We start from the raw sequence: 24,592 nt of genomic DNA, 5'->3' as shown, positions 1-24,592 counted from the left end.
CTCACAATAGATCATGGTTAACCGCCGGTCGGCTCAACAGAGAGACCTAATTATGTGGTACTCTTTCAGTCAAAAAACGATTTTACGGCTCAGTGTGCGGATTCCGAGACAACAAGCAGTTGAGTCGCTGAGACTGCAACTAAACGACAATGCCACGAATGCGATGAGTTCATTCTTTCCCAGCAACTCAAAGTCTACTTACCCCTCCTTCGTAAGAAATAATTATGAACCTTATTTTCAGTCCTTTAATCTTCCAGGTACCTCGATTCTCGCCGTAATATGGAGGGTGTGGGGCGTACGGATGCGGCAGTTTTAGAGCTGCCCTGGGTACCGGTTTGTGTAAGGGGCTGTAAGCTTCTCGCCAAAGCCTGGTTCGGGGACACCGAGTACCGAGTGCTGCTCAGCGACCTGAATTGTGTTTGGGAAGAAGAAATGGACGCTGAAGCTATTCAGACGCGCGCTCAGGCAAGAGCGACAAACAAACACACACACACACACACACACACACACACACATGCAAGTCAAAAACCGGCGATGTACAGGTCTGGTGCACATCGAAGTACCCAAATGAAAGAACACACACGCACAGGCATGCATACATACAGCTTAAAGAAAATAAATAAATAAATGAATGAATGAAACACAGACACGCACACTGCCAACCAGGCTCAAAATTGAAAAATTGCTCAAACTTCCCAAACTGAGCCAAACCATAGTCTGACACTTCTCCCTCTCTCTCTCTCTCTCTCTCTCTCTCTCTCTCTCTCTCCCTCCTTCCCTCCCTATACTCCCTCATCTTTATCCTCTTTCCGTCCCTCAGAAACTGAATAAGCGTCTCAGCGCGCCCGTCACGTCTATCTACTCCCACCTGCGTTCGGTGGCCCAGCCCCGTCTGTCGGGCCAGACAGAGGACCAGGAGGGATCTGGCCACTTCTCCCTGGAATACCGTGGTACCGACCTGACACTCAGGCTCAAAAGCTTATTGGCAGGGGTGCCTTTCCACTGGGAATTCTGCTGCACGTCCGCTCCCGTCACAGTGGTATGACCTGCGGCTCTCTATCAGTTTTTGTTTTTTTTTAGCTATATCAACAGTGTATTGTTTTTTAAGCCACAAAACACAGAACCTTTCACCTTTTTGCGTATGTTTGGATGTTACAGGTGTGCAGGCAGTTGGTGCGCCCTCTGTTGGCCATAAGCCAGGTACTTCGGAGACAAGTCGGAGAGTTGGGAGCCCTGTTGATCAGGAAGGATGCAGAGATCCAGGACTACAGAGAAAATGGAGCAGCGCTCACTAGAAGTACTTAAATCAACAAACACACACACACGAAACTTACAGTGAGAAGCAGACATAACACATGTATTTTAATCCCCAGTTTGTCTCTGTGTGTATAGGCAGGCTACAGACTGAGCTGTTTGAGGAAGACAGATACAGAGAGAACTTCATCACTGAGGTGAGACAGACACACACGCACACACACACACACACTGACAGATTCACTCACCCTCGCATCCCAATCACGTACATTTCCAGCTTCCATACATGTCATATATTTATACATGGGGGGGGGGCAGAGAAAGAGCTACAGAAAAGTACCAAGAAGTCCAGACAGGGATGTGACTGTACCTCTCAGTGTATGACTCACAGTAGAGGGTCATTGCATGCACACACACATACACATTCACACACACACACACACACACTGTGTATAATTAGACTGTGGTGTGGTTTGTGGTACCCAGAGAGTGTTTTCCGAGACGCTTTTTTAACTGAACAAGCTCATGACAGGAACATGTTGTTTTTTGTGTTTTTAAGAGTTTTTTTTCTCACCAAAGGTGAATGTGTGTTAGAGAGAGAGTGAGTGTGAGTGTGTGTGTTTCCTGTTTTGAAGGTGAAAATTATCATTGATCAGGCTTCTGACCGCTCTTGCTTGTGGTCAATGGAAATATGCTGACCACAAAGAGGGAGGGGCCTAACCAGTAAGATCAATTAAGACCAATTAAGAGCAAGGCGAGAATGAGGAAGCGTGTGTTTGTGTTTCTTCTGAAGTCTGTGTGTGTGTGTGTGTGCGAGTGTCTGTCTGAGCGACTGACTGTGTATTTCTGACTCCTCTGGCATTTCATGCCGCCCTGTGGAATGTGTGGTCGGAGGTGGTGTGAAAGGAGACATCGGGGCCCACTTACCCTCTTCCCCCCTGCCCCTGCCCCAGGATGAGGCCTCTCTCCTGGGTTACTGTTTGGCTTCATGCTGCTCTCCACTGGTGGAGGTGTGGAGGTATTAGTGGATGAAGGTTGGACAAGGGGTCCCATGGTAGGTCTCTGTCAATGCCCCTCCCCCCAACCCCCCACCCTTGCCACCTCTGACACACACACACACACACGTCCCTACCTGTGATGTGGTCCTAACACAGGCTGTATTCCGGTATCTTGGGCCCGTCTGGAGAGGATGAAAGGGAAGGCCGCTTTTTCTTTTCTCCACGCTCTGGAAAATTCCATAGCTCCGTCGTGAGTCATTTCAGACCAAAGTCAGAATCGAAATTAAAAAAGAAAAAAACGTGCAAGGAGATATTTCACACAGAAACGTTGACCAAACATCGCAAGCTCTCGGTAAAAAAAAAAAAAAAAGAAGGAGGGGGGAGGAACTTTGGGAGGTTTTTCCGTTTGATTGGACAGTGGAGTGTTTGAGAGCGGCACTTAGACAAGTTTGAGTCTGGCCAATTGTTAGCATAGCTCTCTTTGAGTGAGCACTGAAAGATCCCTCTATTTGATGGGAAATAGTGTGTGTTTGTGTGAGAGAATGAATGAGTGAGTAAATGCAGGGGTTTTGGTGGGATGAGGGGAGACAGTGAATCGATACAGCCCATTGATAATAGTTCAGATAACTGCTGTGTAGTCTTCCTTTTTCCATACAGCACCCTTTGTCTTCTATCATTCTTTTTCTTATTTGGTATCCTGTCTTTATGTCTACGTGAACGGCCGAGAGAGGGAGTAAAGAAACATTGACATTCAGTGGGGCTTTGTTTGTTTTTTTGTTTTGTTTTTGTTTTGTTTTTTTTGAGTAGCCCAGTAAAGCTTACACCTTTACAATCCCACATCACTCACCTCAGGTGATATCCTCAGTCTTATTTTAACTCTACCCCCATGCTCATATCCTGTTGCGCCCATATATGGGCGAGGGGGGGGGGGGTTGGTTTGGGATGACTTCACCTCAGCTCTGGGAGTGGTGTGTGTTTGTCCAGTCGGCCCCAGGGCAGTGACGCATTCTCTGGGTTTCTGGAACCATTTGTGCGTGCGTGCGTGCGCGTGTATATGTGTGTGCGTGTGTATGTGTGTGTGTGTGTGGGTGTGTGTGTTTCCATGTGTATGTGAGAGAGAGAAAACATGTGCCTTCATGTTTACTCCGAAGCTGTGACATTGACTCATGTTTAAAGGTTTTTATATTGTGTGGATAGCAGGCTGGGTGGACAGAAATGTGTTTATGTTAATGTGTGGAGGTAAATATCAGTTTGTTAACTTTTATGTGAGTGAGGGAGAGTGGGCACACATGCCATTTCTGAGAATGGGTGCTCGGGGCAAGGGGGGGGGGGGCGTTGCTGAAACCTAGACCTCTTGGTTTAAGGAGCTGTGTTTTTGTGTGTGTGTGTGTGTGTGTGTAACCAGTTCTCCCATGACGCACACTCATGGTTTTTTGGGATAACAGGAGTGTGTTTGATTGGATAAGTTGAGAGACCATTAGGGTTTTGGCGTTGATTTCCCTCAACTACCCCCCTCACCGCCCTCCTCAGTTCTCCACCCTATTGCTTTCCATCGTACCTAACCAAACACCAGAGAGCGTCTCCCGAAACCCCTGCCTTCCCTCCAAAACATCTGCTCTCTTGTTTTCCTCTAAACCACTTCTGTGACAAAGATACAGAGTGCCATTCACACTGCACCACTTCAAACCTGCCTCGCTAACCACAGGCCCATCAACTGACCAAGAGTATGGGAGAAATATGATATGTATTTTCACTTGGAATTGCACCAGGTTACGTCAAGTCTCTTCTCTGAAGTATAAAAGCTGAATAAAATCAGCTTTGTCACTGACTGATTAAAAGAGAGAGAGAGAGAGAGAGAGAGAGAGAGAGAGAATTTTCCTATAGAATGAGCCATTCCGTTGGTTAAATAGCAAACATTCCGTGACGTTCTCCGTTTCAGGCGGTTGGCCTGAGAGTTCCGACCAACACGTTGCTCTAATCAGAATGTGAGGCAGATTTCAAGAACCCCTAACGCTTGTTTGTCGAGCTGTTGGGGTAACCGACGACTGTCTGTTCGAACACCAGAACTTTCTGCCGGCCTTGGACGAAGCCTCTTCGGTGACTCTCTGGTGTGGTTGAGGTAAAGTGGCATAAAGTCCTCCTCAGTGTGGAAGTATTGTCAGCCCCCTGCTTGGGCTTTGGGGAGGCCAGGGGCTCTGTTCTGGTCTCTTCTCCAAGACTCCCTGTCCTTCCTTTTTGCTCTCTCTCTCTCTTTCTCTCTCTCTCTCTGTGTCTCTCTTTCTCTCTTCTTCATGCCAGACAAAACATTGACAGGCTGGTTTGAAAGTTGACAGCAGCCCTAGGCTCACCAGCCTGAGGAATTTCTGACTTCTCCGATAAAAAAGGTGTGCCTCCATAAAAATGTAAAAAAGGAAAGAAAAAAAAAAAAAAGCTTTCGGTCAGCACTTTTGGGTAAACAACATTGTCTTGCTCTCAGTCACCACGGCAACAGTGTTCATGGCGGCTCCGTTTCTGCAGAAGCCACGTGAGAAATGAAGGGGGTTGTTACATTCATTTGTATATTGCTTCTGTTTGTCTCGTTTCCTTAATATCGTAGTATTCTCCCTCAGGAAGACAGTGCTCCATGGAGCGTAAGAGTTTGTGGGCTTGTATGTGTGTTTATATGTGAGAGCTGATGAAATATACAGTTGAAATATGTGACCTGATGCTTGGGCTTAATGGAGAGTCACTTTTACAGACGGAGGGATTCCAGCGATCCAGTCTTAGATGCACTTTCACGGTTTGGACTCGCTGAATGGCCGCAAGGCGCTGCAAGAGTTTCCCGACCCCGCTGTCAGAGGACCGTAGCTTTGTACAGTTTTGCCCACTCTCTGCCCAGCACACCCGATTCAACCAATCAGGGGGCGTTTGATAAATAGCTGATGTGTTGAATCAGTTGTGTTAGAGCAGGGAGAGTTCTAGAATGTGCAGTGCTGTGGGAAACTTTTTTTTTTTTTTTTTGCGAGTTCCCCTGAGTGACAGGGCAGCGGTTCTGTCAGGTTTTGTCAGGACTGACAGGTATTGGAGGGAAAGGTCGAGGAAGGTTTTGATTGGCTGTTACGTGAAACAGAGATTCTACTGTAATCATCCTGAACTGATAACCGTAAAACACAGTGTCAGCTAAGGGGAGAGAGAGAGAGAGAGAGAAAACAGAGGAGAGACAGACAGAGAGAGAGAGGGAGGGAGAGAGAGAGACAGACAGAGAGAGAGAGGGAGAAGGAGAGAGAGAGACAGACGCGTTTACTTGCCCGACCCTATCAGTTTCTCTCTTTTGTTGTCATCTTGGTCCTGACACACTCTGGAATTCAGTCACGGCCAAAGTGGTTTCCAGTTAGAGTCTTCAGAATATGCACCGGTTGCTCTCTCTCTCTCTCTCTCTCTCTCTCTCTCTCTCTCTTTTTTTCTCTTTCTCTCTTTCTTTCTTTCTCTTTTTAAAGTAACTTTTTGTGGTGTGGAGGAGACAAAGAAGCCACACTGAGGAGTAGAGAGATTAGGAGCATTAAGAGAGAGAGACAGAATGGAAGAAAGAGAGAGAGAGACAGAATGGAAGAAAGAGAGAGAGAGAGAGAGACAGAATGGAAGAAAGAGAGAGAGAGAGAGGTGGAGGAAAAACGACAGGACGAGTGTCTTGGTGGAGAGCGCTGACAGATTTATGGAGGAGTGTAAAGTGAAGCGCTCTCTCTCTCTCTCTCTCTCTCTCTCTCTCTCTCTCACTTTACTATAGAGACGCTCAGTCAAGACCTCACCTGCCACTGTTTGTTTTTCCTTCCATATGCGTGTGTGTGTGAGTGTGTACACATGTGACTCCAGAAGACACAGGATAATTCACCTTTTGACCCCATCCCACCCCTCCACCTTGTCAGATCCGTGGTGCTGCCTGGCGTTGGAGATATCAACACCGTTCATATCGTTAACTGCCTCGTGTCCATTTTAATAGGCGGTGATTCCACACTTATGCGACGTGATGTACTCAGTCAAGTTCACTGAGTCGTTGACTCAGTTGGCACATTTTAATACTGTAGGCCTCTCAGAACCTCATAACCCCTCCATTATTATTTCTATAGGGGGTCATAGCTAAAACGTAGCAGAGCAGAACCCAAACAGGTAAACCAGTTTAGAGACCTTTAATCAGCCGCTTGTGGTAAAGTATGTCAAATGTGCCCTGGTTTGGTAAGAAAAAGAAAAAAAGAAAAAGAAAAGATGGGTATTGGTGAATGACAGTGGTGGTAATATGTAGAGAGTGAAGAGGAGTGGACCAAGAATTGAGCCCTGTGGGATGCCGTGTGTTTTGCAGTGTGTTTGTGTGTGTGTGTGTGTTATGGTGACTGAGTAATCTCCTTTGGTGAAATACTTCCCTGATGAGAATGACTTGCGAGAAAGCGGGTAAAGAGCTGGTTCCTTGTTTGGCGGGTCAGAGCTGAGGTAAACCGATTCTAGAACACTCCCTCTGCCCCGTTTTAGGTAGCGCGCTGTTATGGTTGGCCGGTCTGCCCCCGCGCTCCGGAAACTTCCGTGAGAACCGCTCTGGGTTTTCGAGGTGAGCCGTAAGCGAGAGAAGAAGATGTGTCAGCAAGCCATGGGGAGAGGTTGTGTACAAACAGGAGGCCGCGTCCCACAAACAAACAACTAACACAACAACAACCGCTAAAAGAAACCCGCCAGGGCTGTTTACCACTTAATAATAGAGCAATATTAACAGCAGTGGGCACGCACACGCACACACACACACACACACACACACACTCCTCTTTACCCCTGTCCTCTCTTCACCTTCGCTCCCTCTTTCTGACCTCTTTGTCCATCCTTCCGGACGGGTTTTGCGGAGAACACTGGTCATACTGGTGAGGTCACACTCCGCCTCGGTGGGCTCGTCCCTCTGTGGACACGGATGCGTGTCAGGTGGAAAGAGGAAATTTTCCATTAGCGCAGAAGTCGGGGGAACGCTTTTTTTTTTTTTTCTCTTCTCAATTTAAAAATACATTTTGTAATGAACATATTAACGAAGGTAACAAAAAGGAACACTGAAGTCCTTTTTTTAAAACTGTTATAAATCATCTGTAAATCATGACAGCTTTTTCCTTTTTTGTGTGGAGGTGTATAAAGCTCCTCTTGCTTCATCTTCCGCCTCTGTGTCTGTTCAGCCAATGAATGTCTGTTGTTAAGTCATTGGACAGACAAACAGACCAATGAAATTCAGGCAATCGAGAAGTGAGTGAGAGAGGGAACAGGAAGATGTCACAACAACGGGGAGACTACAGAAAGGTCAAAATGTCACGGTTCGGAACCGAGAGGAAATACGAACCTACGGACCCGAAGACACTGATGGATTTGGCGTACTGAAAATGGTCAGAGGAGGGTGGAAAGGAGGTGGAGATGGAGATGGAGAGAGAAAAGTTGGATTTGCACAGCTCACTGTGGCTTTATGTCCTCACATTAGTCTCTCTGTGCCCAAAAGAAGGACTCCAGACTAACCAGAACATACCTTTTTTTAAACAAACAAATAATAAAAATAAGTTAAAGTAAATTCCAGACCTGACTTATGTATTTAGGAGGACCACTTGTGGACAGCAGCCTCAAGACCACCGATTTCTCAGAGTTAAATATTTGAAGAGCTAATTTGGAGAGTAAGCCCTCTCTCTGTGTTTGAAAAGAGAGCATGTTTGAGCGTGTGTGCGCGTGTGCGTGAGCACTTATCTGTGTGTGTGTGTGTGTTTGGTTTTTTGTCTTTTTTTTTTTTTTTTTTGTTCACTCCAAAATCATCGATTATGCGATTAGACATTCACTCTCATACCATACCTTCCTCAACCTGCTTTGCCTCTCTGGCTCTAATGCACTCTCTCTCACACACACACACACACACACACACACACATACACACACACACTCACACACTCACCATACCTGCCTCAGCTTCTCTGATGACAGGCATATTTGCTCAGGACTCTACTTATATCTGGTAATTTCCGTGTGCCTTTCCAAAGTCTTGTTTTCTTTTCCTATTTTCACTGCTAAAACACAGTTAAAAGGAAATGTGTCCTATTTATCAGATCTGAAAAAGAAAAAAAAACCCCTCTGAAACAGTAGTGTCAGCTATAACTGATATTTGTACTGTTAGATAACAGAGATTTGTTTAACACATTCTCTCTCTCTCAGACCCTTCCTCAGATGGGTTTATCACAGGAGAGTGTGCAGTTTGACTCTGACCTGCAGGAGCTGTATGTGGCAGTGAGTTCTCAGAGAAACGGGCAGAAACGCAAACGCGCCGATGACCTCGCGGATCGGCCTGACGACAGCTCTGTTCCCGTCCAGAACGCGCCTGACACTGACCCTGCTGGGAGCATGACCTCAGGTCAACATCCTCATTTAACCCCTCTCTCTCTGTGTCTGAACACACACACACACACACACACACACACCACCGCCTCTGTGTTTCTACCACATACACCGTGATCCCCATACATACATAGATACATATATAAATATACATACAATATACATATACATGCCTCTTTTTTCATGTAGATCTTTACAACTAAATGTGTTTTCTTACTCACACTATCAGAAATTTCCCCTCTGTCACACAAACAGTGTCAGCCACACAGCCAAGGTAAATAAAGAAGAAAAATTCATTGTTTTCTGTGCAGGTGACAGGTCTTCAGTGGGTGTCGAGAGGGAGCAGTCTGAAAATAAAGAGGCTACAGGAGAACCCCAGGAGGCCGAGAGCGAACAGGTCAGAAACACCCCCCCCCCCCCCTCGCCCCCTCCCCTCCAGTTTTAGCTCCTACCTATAACTTAACCATCTGTGTGGCCACGTCTGCTTTCACTGGCTCCTGTCAGCAAGGGAATTAAAAAAAAACAAAAATTTTTTGACCAAAACCATCTTTTTTTTCCCCCCCATAGACTGTACCCCTCACTCCAGCTGTGGCTACCGCTGTCAGCCGCGCTGGCCCCCGACCCAAGAAGAAGAAAGCGCTTGGACTGTTCCGATGATCCCAAACCTCGGCTTCATTCAGCACTACTGACTCTAACTCCCAGAACGCACTGCAAATTTTAATTTCTCGTACTGTATCTCGTTTTAGGATGCTGGGGAGGTTTTATATTGTAATTTCAACTCCTTTGTGTTTTAATGGCCTTATATGTCTTTATATATGAGAATGAAAAATAAAGCTTTTGTGTTCTTACTTCTGTGTCTCGCTTGTTCCAGCGTATACCGCTAGATTCCTGTGAGGTAGATGGTTCAACGAAAAAAAAATGTTTCTCTTGTTTTGTGTGAAAGAGAGCATCTAATTCGTTTTTTGAGAATTGATTTTTAATGACGTCAGACACTCAAATACTATTATCAACATCGCTACTATTTTAGAAATACAGTTTGGTCTCTTTGACAAACCTACTTGTTGTTGGCGCTCAGGATGCGTAACAATTTAAAGAGCTGAAAATTTTCAAATGGGATTGTGAAATACTCATGTGTGCTACCACCTATTGGTCAAGGATGGAACAACATGCAACTCATGGCAGGTTTTGTGCACCTACGTTAGGTATCATCATGTGAACGGCTTAAGATGAAAAGTCTGTATAGTAATGGCACTTCGTAGGACGAATTTCTGTCACATACACGCCTGGAGTCTACAGTTAGGGGTACTATGAAAAAACTATTTTGGTTCGTTAGTTACATTAATAAATCATGAGTAGTCAGGCGAATACGGCACAGCACGACATTCATCAGTAAAATTCAATAGTAAAACTTTGCGTTCCACCGCAAAGCTCCTTGACGGGATGGACTAACATCCTCTTATCCCCATGAAGAGTCTCGTGTTGAGGACAGGGACCCGTGAAAGACGGTACACTGTGACGGCAGTCGCCGGGTGTTGGATGTCCTGTCTCCGTCAGTGAAACCGGACCTGGCCGCCACGATTCACCGCGCCTCAGACCGAGGAGCGACTCAATTCTTCTCGCATGATCCTAGAGGCCCTTCGCTCTGTGTCTGTGTTTTTGTGTGTGTGTGTGTGTGTGGGGGGGGGGGGGGGGGGGGGGGGGGGGTTGCTAGAGAGTTTGGGAGAGAGAGAGAGCGAGCGTGCGTGCGTGCGTGCATGCGTGCGTTTTTAGGTTCCATGCATTGACTGTACTCGGGACCATAAAGAAATGTCACAAGGGTCCAAAGAACTGACGGCCCCGGAGCCAAGTAGATCATACTGCAGCACGTTGCTGTTTGTGTCGTCTGTTGGCAGACACGTCGGTTGTGGTACGGAGCAGAAAAGAGTGAAACAGAGCGTGTGGGTAATAAAGTGAGGGCAGAACCGGACTGGCCGGGGGGGTGGAGAGGTAGGCTGGGACAGAGGGCAGGACTGGCAGGGTGCGGTCTTCCACCAACGGCATCTGATCTCTCGGATCTCTTCCATTTCCAGCGCAACTGAACGCCGTGCGCCACAGGGCAGCATTCAGAGCCAAGCCGAGAGCCAGAAACCGCTGCGGGGACACCCTCTGACCGCGACCCAAAAAGCGCAGCGCAGCTTGCGTACTAGGGCCCGCCTGCAAACGCTTCTCACAGCTACTGAACTGTCGTGCCAAGATAAACGAACCCTCTCTATTTATTCTCCTGTCTCCGCGTGCGCTGAGCTAGAAGCAAAGTTTGCGATCCCGAGAGGAAGACTGACGCCCTGGCACTCTACGACGCGGAGAGTTATCTGCAAGAAGACAGGAACGAGAAGTGTCCTCTAGCGCGCCAGGATGGTGATAACCACGAATTCATTGATACGGTCATAAAGGTACCATCCTCCTCCCCCTATAGTTACCCCATAAGGAATAGAATCTACAACCGGGGGGAGGGGGGTGTCCTATACTCGTCTTCACTGTCCATGATACTCCGTTTTGGGGTGTTTGACGGCGTGGGTGGAATGAGATTCTCTACGGTGCTGACGTTTCTCACCGGCTGCGTCTTGGTTCTCTCACCGGCAAGTGATGGCTGCGGACCGGGCAGAGGTTATGGAAAGAGACGGCCAGCTAGAAAACTAACGCCACTGGCTTATAAACAGTTTAGTCCCAACGTCGCTGAGAAAACGCTGGGAGCCAGCGGTAAATACGAGGGGAAAATTACGCGAAACTCCGAGCGCTTCAAAGAGCTCACTCCGAACTACAACCCCGATATCATCTTCAAGGATGAGGAGAATACAGGTGCAGACCGGATGATGACACAGGTAAGACCGCCAGTAACCGGACATTCACGCCGAACCACTCTTAACCAGCTTGTTTTTTAAACGGATAGCCGATATATTTTTTTCTGTGATGGAGCATATTTTGTTCGACTTCTCGCAGTCGTGAACCTGGGTTATCGATCTCGTGCTTCTCTTCCAGTCCCTCCTGTGAGGTACGCTGATTACGGGTTTTGTGCATATTTACATAGCACGCGCTGGCACTCCTGCCGTCAAGTTAGGCATGTTTTTTATTGTTGTTAGATACTGATAAGTGAGAAGGGGGAAGAAACTAAGAAAATACCAGGCATTCTTGTGTCGTGAAAACGGAGCTAATATAATGACAACACGTTGCTGAAAAAAAAAATCAATAAATGAATCGATTAAGCGGGTCCAGGGTTTTGACTAGTTTCTACGGAGACAGGTAAGGCAATGTCTCGCGCCGGCAGTGTAGCCTAAGTGACCCAGTACAATATTGCTTCAGTGATGTTCCATTCATTAAAACCAACAAGCTTGAAGGAAGTTCAGAGTCTAAATCTGACACGCTTTCAATAAAATGGAAAAGCGGAAACCAGGGACGTTTAATAAAAAAAGAAGAAAAAGAAAAAAGAAAACACTGCGTTCGCTGTCTTAAGCCTCGGTTTGGGGGAATAAGCTCAGAATCGACATATTTAGATTGAGCGTGACCAGTGAATATTTTAATGTTTACGGTAAGCTTGAGTTCTACTGGTCATGGTTAACGGTGCCTATTTTTTGGACTGTCAGAATTTTTTACAACACCGCCACTGATGTGGCTCAGTGTGGAATTTATTTGACTCCAAATCCGCTAAATAAAAGTATTTATATCAGGTCTCTTGCGACCGCAAGTTTCCTCAGAAAGCGCGAACGTTTATGTCTTAGGGCCCCACGTGGGAACTGGAGACAGGGGGCGTAGATCTCACCCCGTCTTTACCTGTCACCTCTCCGGCGCGTTCACACACTGCCGCGCGTTTACCTGACCTGCACACAATTTATGAGCGCCAAACTGTGGCGACCGCCGCCGACCGCTGGAGACAACCTCCGGTCTGTTTTCTTTTTATTTTGTGTTATTTTTCTGTTTGTTTTTGTAACACACGTGTAAAAATAGACCACTTCGCATGTATTTAAGCCTTAATTATACACATATTTTCGCCCCTTATTTTTGATCCAGTGGTGACTCTCCCGCCCGCCAGTGGCACCGGGCCGCTCATACAGACGTGACTGTTCAGTGCCCGAGCCGCCGGTGCGCACAGGCGCGTGTTGTCAGTACAGCAGCGAATGTTTGTGTAGCTCGCGGTTAGTGCGAAACCGCTCCTACTGAAACCCCGTCGATCTCTACCTTGAAAGTAAAACCAACAGAGTTCACGGGCTGATTTATGAAGTCCAGTTCACTTTTGCGACCGCAAAGGAGGGAAAAAATAGAAGGTGAAATCCACACTACCATGTGAATGGGCATCTATTACAGCCTCGCAAGACTATTCTTATCCCCGAGGTCCAGGGATCCAAACGGAAAAAAAATTCACAAATTTTCAAAAAATGGTATTTTCCAATTCAGCGTCATTATATCCCCCAAAATTGTGTAGAATATTTGCCGCTCAGAAGAGCAGTAGTTAAATATAAACTTCTGCTATCGCCTGTTTCGGCTTGCTGTAGTGTCCTTACGCTTATCAGACTATAGCGTAAAAGGCGCGCTGGACAAGGATCAAGGTCGGAGACAGTTCACGATTCTTCTTCGTAAAACTCTTGAGGACGACCGCGAACGTTTCACACAATGAGCGGTTTGTTTTGTCCTTACCTGTTCCGCTTGCTTTGAACTGAGGTTTTTGACCCATCCACTGGGTAGGGCCTCTTACTTGGCTTGAATGGAAAAAGATGTGGTTGAATAACTTAGAGGCATAGGTGCCTTACGAAACCTCTGTTTAGTCTGTTCCGACGAGCGGTGCTATATCTTATTAGTGTGCACAGTGCTGAAATTAAGAAGTATAGTCCTAAGAATAAGTTGGGTTTTTTTTTTTTAGTAAAGCACTAGGTCTAAGCACGTGAGATAGATAACAGTCCCATGTCAGTGTTCACATCTGAGTGGCAGAGTTCACTTTGCCTCTGAGTCTGAATTTCAGCATCTCTAATTCTCAACCTGTGTGTGTGTGTGTGTGTGTGTGTTTGTACTAGTGGGAGAGTGGTAGATTTGTGTTTCTCATCTGAATGCAATTCGCTACTTACCTGACTAAGCATCATTCACTCAGTGGTGATCCAATGTAGTGCAGACTCTCTCTCTCCCTCCCTCCCTCTCTCCCTTTCTCTCTCTCTCTCTCTCTCTCTCTCTCTCCCTCTCCCTCCCTCTCTCTCTCTCTCTCTCTCTCTCTCTCCCTTCCTCTCTCTCTCTCTCTCTCTCTCCCTCTCTCCCTTTCTCTCTCTCTCTAACTCAGCGCTTAAACTCCCTGACACTACAAAGACTGTGTTTGCTCTGGCCTAAGAGATGTGTGATCTGGTGGATTCCTGAGCAGGAGCATCAGGGCTGTGTGGAGTACACCATACATTCACTGTGATTTAACAGTGATTTACAAAATGAGACTAACTGTCTCCTGTGATTTAAAAAAAAAAAATCGCCAAGCAGAGGCATAACAGTACTAACAGAGGCACAATAGTACTAACTTCCATTAATCCACGTACATTCACATTAAGCTGCAATCCAAACAGATGTACGTAAGCGACCACAAAACTGAACTCTACCTTTATGCGTCCCGTGCCCTTTCGCAAGTTCAACTTGTACATCGCGGACTCTTCAGAAAGGCTTCAGTCAGACAGAAATATGTTACAGTCATTATGCTTCCCATTAATCATCACACTTCAAAATGCGACCCACGTCTCCGGGCTGTGTTAGTCTGTGGCTAGGTGAGAATTTCTGAATGACCGTCATAGATCTCGGCGTCCAAAGATTCCCTCTGTCGAGACACAGAAAAACCTCAGAGCATCTGACGTGGACGGGACTACAAGACAATATTTCTTCTGAGAATTTCTATTAACGGACGGTGAATGAACTCTTTCTCCCATAATCCCATTTTTCTTTTTTAAATGTCTGAATCCACACCTCTAGAGTACGGCATTTTGCTGGGGAGGTTTTTTGTTGCTGCTGTTGTTTTTAAATACCGTTTCATCAATCATTTACATCATGAAGACATTCACCCTAGTTATAATTAATATACAGCTTTGGATGGTAACCAAGAGGTAGATCTTTTTTTTTTATATCAGAAAATTTTTTTCTATCGGAATTGTTTTATTACATTTGAAATAATGTTTTATAACGACTGCTTTTTTTCCCGTTTCTTTTTCCTTATCTTATTTTTCCTGATTCCTCTGTCTCTCTGGTTGTCTTAAATGGCACTCAGATGTCTTTGGAGTTGGACATCATTTTAGAATTGCAGAGCTTGGAGGATATATTTCCTGATTTTGTTTATGATGTTAATGAGCTTTCTCGTTTCTCACAGGTGCTCAGTTAGATGTGTGTACTGCAGTGTGTTCTATCATCAGGGTGTGTGTGTGTGTTTTGTCAGCGTTTATATGTGTCTAAAGTTGAAAGTCCCCGCATATGTAGGTGTGTGCGTGTGCGTGTGTCTGAGATCTGTGATAGTGATAACCCAGCGTGTGTGTGTGTGCACGCGTGTTTGTGGGTGTGTGTGTGTGAGATCTGTGATAGTGATAACCCAGCATGTGTGTGTGAATGTGAATGTGTGTGTGTGTGTGTGAGATCTGTGATAGTGCGCGCGTGTATGAGATCTGTGATATTGATAACCCAGCATGTGTGTGTGAGTGTGTGTGTGTGAGTGTGTGTGTGTGAGAGATCTGTGATAGTGATAACCCTGCATGTGTGTGAGTGTGTGTGTGAGATCTGTGATAGTGATAACCCTGCATGTGTGTGTGAGTGTGTGTGTGTGTGTGTGTGAGATTTATGATAGTGCGTGTGTGTGTGTGTTTTATAGTCATAACCCAGCACCCAGCATGTGTGTGTGTGTCTGTGTGTGTGTGTGTGTGTGTGTGTGTGTGAGATCTGTAGTAGTGATAACCCAGCATGTGTGCGAGCATGTGTGTTTGTGTGTGTGTATGTGTGTGTGTGTTTGTGTGTGTGTGTGTGTGTGCGTGTGTGTTTGTGTGTGTGTGTGTGTGTGTGAGATCTGTGATAGTGATAACCCAGTGTGTGTGTGCATGTGTGTGTTTGTGTGTGTGTGTGTTTGTGTGTGTGTGTGTGTGTGTGTTTGCAAATTCTATTGTTTGTCTCTCATACTCTCTTATCCTCTTACTTCTCACCCACTCTCCTGAACCTGTCTCCTGGGTTCCCTTGTCCCGTGCTTCTCTGGACTCACTCAGCGATGCAAAGACAAGCTGAATTCCCTGGCCATCTCCGTCATGAACCTCTGGCCCGGCGTGCGTCTCCGGGTGACGGAGGGCTGGGACGAAGACGGGCACCATTCCGAGGAGTCGCTGCACTACGAGGGACGGGCGGTCGACATCACCACCTCGGACCGGGACCGAACCAAATACGCCATGCTGGCCCGACTGGCGGTGGAGGCCGGTTTCGACTGGGTCTACTACGAGTCCAAGGCCCACATCCACTGCAGCGTTAAATCAGGTGAGGGAGGGGGTGAGGGAGGGAGGGAGGGAGGAGTAAGACGAGGACAGGGAAAGGTAGAACAGAATGAATACCATTAAATGGGGTCATAAGGACAGAAGAACAAAGCGGGAAAACAGGGGCCCAGTGCTACTATGCTTTAGCAGCACGCCACAGGTCAGTGTTTCGGCGGGGTTTTTTTTTTTTTTTTTTTTTTTTCGCTAACAGCAACTAACGAAGCAGCTTCTCCTAGTCCAATCCATCAGGGCAGGTTTTCACGCTGAAAACATGCATGCACGCGCGCGCGCGCGCACACACACACACACAGACACACACAGACACATACATACACACATACACATACACACGCACATACACACATACACACACACACACACACACACACACACACAGACACAGACACACACACACACACACACACACACACACACACACACACACACACACAGAGACACATCCAAATGGAAAGAGATGCAGACCTCCACACTATGACCAAAACAGCACTGAATCCCCCAAAAATGAATCAATCCCCCTTGCTGCTGTCACACACAAAACTGAAACCATTCCTCCCACATGCAAAAACGCATGAGAGAAGAATTATTTTTATATCAACTTTTCTTTCTTTAATTTTTTTTTTAATATTGTCGTTCTAAACCAAGTTCAATGCAAAGCAACGCAGTTTTCCACTGCACACTCTTACCTGCTCACCTCCTAACCTGTCCAAACCCTTACCTCCACACTGCCTCTCTTCTGTTCTTTCTTCTCCTCTTCCTCCTCTCTGCTGTCAGTCTGGGCTTCAATATGCTTGAGCACCCCCTCAGGCCGGAGGCTGCCTAACATTTGCAGGTAATTACGTGACCTGAGTTAAATGGGTCAATACAGTGCTTACTGCTTCTGCTCCTGGAGCGACCAACCACAACTGTGCATTTAAGATTTCTCCCTGCTGCAGCACTCCCTGTTCTACTGGGTCTTGATTGGCTACCGGATAAAGTGGGTGTGTCAGCACAGGAAGATACCTCAGATGTTCAGTGCTATGGGTCTCCAGTAGAAGGATCTTGAAACATTGGCTGTTAGGTGCAGGTAGATTTGATCTGTGTCCCACCCATAGTTAAGTTACGTGTAGAGTATTCGTAGTTCCAAAGTGCATTTTAAAGTAATGTGTTTAGCTTAGTATTACTTGCATGGTGATCACTGATGAATTTATATTACTTAATGGTTATTTGAACAAAATGATGATCAGTAGATATAGAAAATCATCTGTATGTCAGATTAACATATCAGATGCTGTTCACTGTGCATTCTATTATAGAAGCCTTGATTTTCTCTTTTCCTTGTTCTCTCTCTCTCTCTCTCTCTCTCTCTCTCTCTCTCTCTCTCCGTCTTCTTTTCCTCCTCTGTTCCTCTCTGTACTTTTCCCTTTTCTGTTTTTCTTTCTGCCTGTCTGTCTGTCTGTCCTGCCTGTGCAGATCGATATGCAAGTTTGCTGTCCCTGACTTGAGTGGACAAGAACACATTTTGTCAAGTTTTTCTTTTCTTTTCTTTTTTTTTTTAATATATATTTAATAATTATATATTTTTAACTGGAAAAAAAGACTGTCTTTGAAACAAACTGGGGGCCATTAGCCTTGTGATATCATTACTCTCCACCTCAGCTTGTAAAGAGTAGCATTGTTCACGTTGACATAGCAACAGCAGAAGATGAAGAGATGCAAAGAAAGACACGACAAGGCCCAATTAAATCACACAGCAAGCATCACCCCAAGAACTTTTCCCCTGCCAATCACGCAGCCCAACCAATGAGAGAGAGGGAGGCGGTCCTACCACCTTCTGACCAGCCAATAAAAGTGCTGAAATTCCTGCAAAGTCACGGTTGTGATCAGTGAGTAGACTCTTATCAAGTCGATTTTAGGGCGCTTATAACATTTTATGACCCTGTGCATAGCGAGGGGAGGGTTTATGGATCAAAGGGGCATGGCTAGTGAAAATATATGTAATAATGAGATTGGGTTCATTAGCATACAGCAGGGAGAGACCAATAGTGGGCGGGGCTACAGCTTTACACAATGTGTATTTGACAGCTCTACTTTTATCTCTCGTTTCTCTCTTTTTCCTCATGCTCAATCACCTTCTTTCTCTGATTACTTCTCTCTCTCTCTCTTTCTCTTTCTCTGTCTCTCGCTCTCTCTCTCTCTCTCACTTTCTCTCTCTCACTCTTTCTATCTCTCTCTCTCTCTCTCTCTCTCACTTTTTCTCTGTCTCGCTCTTTCTCTCTCTCTCTCTCTCTCTCTCTCTCTCACTTTTTCTCTCTCACTTTTTCTCTCTCTCTCTCTCTCTCTCTCTCTTTCTTCATCTCCCTCTCTCGCTCTTTCTTCATCTCTCTCTCTCTTTCTCTCTCTCTCCCTTCCTCTTCCTCTTCCTTTTCCTCTCTCTCTCAGAGAACTCCATAGCTGCCAAGACAGGTGGCTGTTTCCCAGGCAGCGCTTGGGTTACCACAGAGGGCGGAGGTCGTCGGCTGATGCGCGACCTGCGCCCGGGCGACCGCATCCTGGCCTCGGCGGGCAGCGACGGAACCGGACCCCTCGTCTACAGCCAGGTCATCACGTTCCTGGACCACCAGCCCGCTGCCCCGAAACTCTTTTATGTCATCAGCACTGAGGACGGTCCCACCCTGTCCCTGACTCCAGCCCACCTGCTGTTTGTCGCAGAGGGCGACTGTTCTAGAGGGAATGGGTCGGCCCAGGGAGCGACACGGACGGTATTCGCCAGTGACGCTCGACCCGGAATGTGCGTGCTTACGGCGGGGGAAGGGGGAGAGCGAGGCCTCTCGCGTATCGCTCGGGTAAGGGTGAGAGAGGACAGGGGCGTGTTTGCCCCCCTCACGACCCACGGGACTTTGGTGGTGAACGGCGTGGTGACGTCGTGTTACGCCGCTGTGGACCGACACGAACTCGCCCACTGGGCTTTCGCTCCGCTCCGCCTGCTGCACCATTGGGCTGGGCCCGGCTGCTGTTGCCACGGAGACGGCCTGCACTGGTACGCTGGCGCCCTGCACTGGGCGGGGACTCTGCTGTTAGATTCAGAGCACTTTCATCCCTGGGGTATGGAAAAAAGAGAGAAAGACTTATGTGAACGGGATGAATGAAGCACTCTTTTTTTTTGGGGGGGGGGGGGGGGGGGGAAGGAGGGTTAGGGCGCAGGGGGCAGTAAAGTTTGTGGTCATTATTGGGGTAGGGCTACAAGACCAAGAACAGCTTCACTCCCAGATTCCACTCAGGAAATGAACCCCCTCGTCAAAACTGGTCACGACAGAAGTGGAGAAGACCAAACTTTAACTGTGCCTTAGTGGTTGTAAGTGTGGGTGTGCATTGTTTGTGTGTGTGTGTGTCTGTGTTTGTGTGTATGTGTGAGAGAGAGGGGGGGGAGGGAGAGAGAGAGTATATGTGTGTGTGAGTGAGAGAGAGAGAGAGGGAAAGAGAGAGTGTTTGTCTTTGTTTGATCACCTCAATGTCCTTCTGGCTGGATTAAAAAACAAAAATACAAAAACAAAAATAAAAACAAAAAAGGCCAGTACCAATTGTGAGAGGTCTGACAGGTTCCCACCAGCTTTTCACCGTCGTTTCCAAGTCAGTCAATTAATCTGTAACTGCTAAGAAAAATATATGTATCTATTTATGAAATTTTGTTTACTTTATGTCATTATAAGAGATATATGATGTTTATGATATTGAAGTAATGGAGAGTACAGTATTTAAAGATTTATTTTTTGAAATTAAACATTTCATAAATTCATAAAATGTTTTTTTCTTTGTTTTGGGGGTTTTATTTATTTTGTATTTATTTATTATTTACTTATGTATTGTGTTTGATTCCACATCAACCTGACGACGTATTTATCTATATGTTCATTTCTTTCTCATTATTCAGAAAAGTGCAACTGATGTTAACGAGGTTATCAAGGGAGACCTGAAAGAATGCAGCAATAATTTAAATAATCCACAGTACACAACACAATACATTTGTACACATCTACATAGAATATTGAAGTTATTTAATCCAAGGACAGCTTTAAGACGGAATATGCACTTGTATTTATGTAGTTATTGTTCTATCAGACTATTTAATGACGTATATTACGTTCCAATTTTTCTATTTTAACCTATCCCAACGTTATTACTTGTCAAAAGTGCAGTTGCGCTGCCACCCAGAGGTAGAGCATGGGAACCGCAGTAGATTTGAGGTAAATAGAATATGACGCAGAGGGGACGTAGAGGGAATCCCACCAAACATGTGACATTGTCGATTTTTATCAATGATAAAGAGTAAACAAGTGGCTTGAGGCAGACCTGAGTTGCCCCTTTCTTTTCAAACAGAGTTTATCATCATACGCATCGGTCATTTGCGTAAAACTGCGACAAACTTTATTTGTTCCGAGAAAAATCCTTCGCCGTTTTTCGTAGTGATCATTTTGGTGTAAATAGCCAAGTTGCCGTGAACATTTGCCCATCAAACAGAGGCTGAGATTTTTTATCGGTCCAGTTTAGTCAGAGGCGTGATTTGACACGTCTCTCTCCACTTCTCACTTTTAGTCACATCTAGTAACTGATGTAGTATCGGCTAATATTATCGACATTAGCTGTGCCTTTAAGAGGCTGCCTCGCATGAGGAGGGGGAAACCCAATCCCCCTCATATAACTCTCAGTGCTTCGTGGTTTATTTAAGCGAAAAAATAGTTGTATTGTCATAACAGCCTTGCGGAGAGGAGCTTTTTTGTGCAGTTTCATCCATGTTTGACATTTTCATTGCATTTAAAAAAAACATCCGTTAACAATACCATTAAGAGAGAGGGAGAGAGAGAGAGAGAGAAAAAACATCGGTTGCATTCACCTTTAAGAGACGGCCATCGGGATTAGAATTACGCTCAACCTACATGGTCCCTTTAAGAGGGTTTACCCACTAGACTGATCACAGACTCGATTCTGCAGGAGTTCCTCTGTGCCGTTCGTGGGTAGACGCGGGCAGAGGCGCTTGTCTTTTTTGCCGTATACCTCCTTTGTATTTGTTCCGCTGTTTTTTTTTCGCTACACATATTAGACTGACTTTGGCGGATTTAGAGGGAAGCTAGTAGTACAAAATGGCTGAGATAGGTAAAGGGGTCACGGCTGGGAAACTGGCAAGTAATGTTCAAAAGAAGATAACTCGGGCACAAGAGAAGGTAAGGAAAACACTTATGTACTTTAGCTGTGGATGCTATTTGCTGACGCTCGCTTTTATTTAGTTTATTTCAGATTTGAACGGACATGATGAAGTTGTCGCTCGTTTTTCCGAAATGTCAAAGCGACATGAGCGCTATAGCCTGGCTGCTATTTGCGCTGTCTGTCTAAGCCTCGAGGCCAACGCGTTGTGGTGACAGCGGGATAAGGCATTATTGCAGAAGAGCAGACAGAGCGTCACACTTAAAATAGCAAAATGAAGATCGAGAAAAACGAACGAGTCTAAGCACGCAATAAACGTTCGTTCACCCGCATCTTTGTTCTCTGCTGTGACCACATGTATTGCGCGCTCTTAAATGATTTATTTGTGCGCCCGTTATTTCGATAGAGTTGGTGCGGGGTTATTTTGAAAGCCGTTTCCCATTCTCAGTAACGACTAACTGTGAACACGTTCACCTTACAAGTTCCGTTAAATCGGAAATAATATCCAAGATCAGTTTAGTGTCAGCCGGCCACAGATGGAGCTTACTTCAGCCGCAACTAATTTCCATTAGACGGGCGTTAACTGTTTCAGAAGCTAGTTCACGTCCTAAAAGTACTAGTTAGCCCATGAGGCGAGATTTGTTATAACGTTGTGAGTTGTCATTATTGTTTGCTGGTGTTACTGTGTAGGTTGAAAATTGTAATTTGGCTTAATTTAACGGCGCGGCAGCGTGTATCTTAAGCCACACAGTGTCTGCATCCTGTCCAAACTATAATAAACATAGCTGTATTTATGGCCCCTTGACTCAGGAAGGCGGCGTTACCACTCCAAACAGTCCAAATTACTTTCCTTCCCCCCACGCGATGTGCCCACTGGTCGCTCTTCTCGGCAGTAAACTACGCCAGCGCGACGGTTCCGAAGGAATCGTACAGTCACACGTTTAATTACTGATACATCGTTTCTTGTGAATCAGAGCATTTGTGACTGTATAACGGAGATTATGTATTTCAGAACAGCATTGTCACAATACCAGCAAACCTCGCCGCCCTTTCGATTGAGACAGTATGATAAATCTCACTTTGAAATGAAACAATCGTTGTTTGTACAGTGAAAGTAAGAGCTTTGTGTTCTAAAAAAAATCCTGTCTGGTCACCGAAAAAAAGGGAACGGAAACGGCGCGTGTCCGACTCTTTGACCCTTTTTACTCTCACGCTCTTACCTCAGCGCAGAGTTCTATCTCCCTCTTCTCAGAGTGCAACGAGTATTTTTGAACTGTCTTAGAGTGGTTTAACCCGGGTGTGGAAGAGCAGGTGCAGAGACTTTTTGGCAGGCACATAGAAAGGGAGAGACATTGAGAAAGTACCAGAAGAAAAAAAAAAAAAAATCCGTTCCCTGCCCCCGCTATTCTGGAAGTACTTGTGCTCTCTGGGTTTGAGCTGTGTTTCTGTTTCTGTATCTGTGTATATGTACATTTCATCCACCTGAGTTGAAGGGACATCTGTATGGTTATAGGAGCTTGTTATATGTGTAAAGTTCTGTGTTGTTAGTGTGTGTGTGTGTGTGTGTCCATGGCCTCTTATCATGTCTTTATCTATGTCTTTTGGCAGATACTGTTCTGTCCACCTCTACTTTCCATTTGTTAAACTCTTGTGCAAACGCAGCCTTCTTCATTTTTCATGCAGGAGCCAGTAGGATGCAAACTAATTTAGAAGATGGAGGACAGCTCACTTTCTTTTCTCCTTATCTTAAGCTCCCTTCGCGTTAAGGAAAAAGACATAAATTGTGGATATTAATGTGGAGCGTTAACTCAGAGAGCGAAGGAGTCGGTGGTTCTAGACTGCAGTCGAGCCATAACCATGGTTACCGTGCGCTTCAAAGAAAGAAAGAGCTGGAGAGTTCTGGAGCTACAAGGCAACTCAGATTAGATCCTCCATTTTAAGATCGCCAGGAGCAGAGTTGTATCCGCAGGAAATGTGACACTGGCGTTGACAGAACAAGTTAATGACGACCTTTCTGTTTGTGACCAGCTGGTAAAAATGTTTAAAAGCCTGTTTAGCTTGCGCGCACCGAGTGTGACACTTGAGTAAGCACACCGCTTTAACTGGGACTTAAAACTTTCAACTTTTAGACGTAAATACAGTACCAAACGTACTGTTTTCTTCCCGCCATGAGTGGCCAGAGCTGGACAAACACAGTCATGAGGGAGGCAGGTGTGTGCGTGCGTGCGTGTGTCTTGTTTCTTAGTAAAACAGAGACCATCAGTCTGATTGCTTTGGAGGAAGGTCATAGTTTCTTCTTCCCCCTTTGAAACAGTGCCAGGTAGAGGAGAGTTTAGAGTGTGTCTCTGACACCTCCCTCTCCTTTTCCTCCTATCTCCTTCTCTCGTGCCCCCCCCCCCCGGTCTCGCTCTGTCCCACCTGCCTTTTCTCTGACATGACTGTCTCAGTGAAAAAAACAATGAGTCCCGTGTGTTCCAGCAAAAGTTTCGCTCTTGTCACTTTCCGCCAAACAGCGACGTTTGTCGCAATGTTCTGAGAACGTTCGTGGAACGTTCAGTGACTCATCTGCTCACAGAATGTTCACAAGGGGAGTGGGCCCATTATCATGTCACTCCGATGGTTGCTATGGCGATACATACCCAGCCCCCCCCCCCCCTTTCTCCCCCAAGTGTGTCACAGTGACCTCAAAATAATTTAGCGCGGGGAATGACGGGAGCGAAATTTCTCTGCGGCCAGTTTTGATTGACGTATGTGTTTAAATGAACCGGTTGTGAATAGACCCTCCCACGTGCGCGCCACCGTGACCCTGCTCTATCCTGGAAGTGCCCTCCGGTTTTGACCTACACATCCAGTTTCCTAAGAGCAGGCTGCATGCGTCACTCAAATCATTTCAGGCCACGCCCTCTTTTACATTGACCCCGCCCACAGTCTGCTTCAAACTGCCATGATTCCAACAGGAACAAAGTCTTTCCACGCTGAGCGTCACTCCAGCTCACAGTAACCGCACCCCCCCTGGCCCCCCCCCCCCACACACACACACCTGTTTCTCCCAGAATGCCAATGGAAAGGACGTGCAGAGGTCTAAGAATAGTACACAGGCTGTAGCCTCCGTAGCTAATCCCTCCTAACACATACACACACACACACGCACACGCACACAAACACACACACTTAAAAACAGGGGGATGAATATATGTATGTATGTATGTGTGTATGTTGGTGTGTGTGTGTGAAGATGGTTGGTGGTTGGCGTGATGGGTAATAGAGTCAGATTGGGGTGGT

General features: G+C 46.1%; 3 protein-coding genes across 3 annotated transcripts in view; all 3 read left to right on the top strand.

The window, feature by feature from the left end:
• The first annotated feature begins 279 nt into the window (after window positions 1–279).
• Window positions 280–9,281, top strand: nhej1 (nonhomologous end-joining factor 1). Its single transcript, XM_030783319.1, has 7 exons — window positions 280–465; window positions 821–1,039; window positions 1,159–1,297; window positions 1,393–1,451; window positions 8,445–8,640; window positions 8,936–9,021; window positions 9,192–9,281. Exons 1-7 carry the CDS (start codon window positions 280–282, stop codon window positions 9,279–9,281), a joined length of 975 nt encoding a protein of 324 aa, XP_030639179.1.
• A 1,901-nt stretch (window positions 9,282–11,182) lies between these two features.
• Window positions 11,183–19,260, top strand: LOC115818423 (indian hedgehog B protein-like). The gene is made up of 3 exons (XM_030781794.1): window positions 11,183–11,482; window positions 15,857–16,118; window positions 18,554–19,260. The coding sequence occupies exons 1-3, from the start codon at window positions 11,183–11,185 to the stop codon at window positions 19,258–19,260; spliced, it is 1,269 nt and encodes a 422-aa protein (XP_030637654.1).
• A 1,872-nt stretch (window positions 19,261–21,132) lies between these two features.
• The window catches only part of bin1b (bridging integrator 1b), a 19,001-nt gene continuing 15,541 nt past the window's right edge, over window positions 21,133–24,592 (top strand). The window contains exon 1 of the mRNA XM_030781067.1: window positions 21,133–21,330. Coding sequence (XP_030636927.1) covers window positions 21,250–21,330 — 81 coding nt within the window. The 5' untranslated portion in view covers window positions 21,133–21,249. The remainder of the gene's footprint in view (window positions 21,331–24,592) is intronic.

Source organism: Chanos chanos, chromosome 8, assembly GCF_902362185.1.
Source record: "Chanos chanos chromosome 8, fChaCha1.1, whole genome shotgun sequence".
NCBI classification, from domain to species: Eukaryota; Metazoa; Chordata; class Actinopteri; order Gonorynchiformes; family Chanidae; genus Chanos; species Chanos chanos.
The sequence above is the reverse complement of the archived record's forward strand: the minus strand, read 5'-3'. Positions and strand labels throughout refer to the sequence as shown.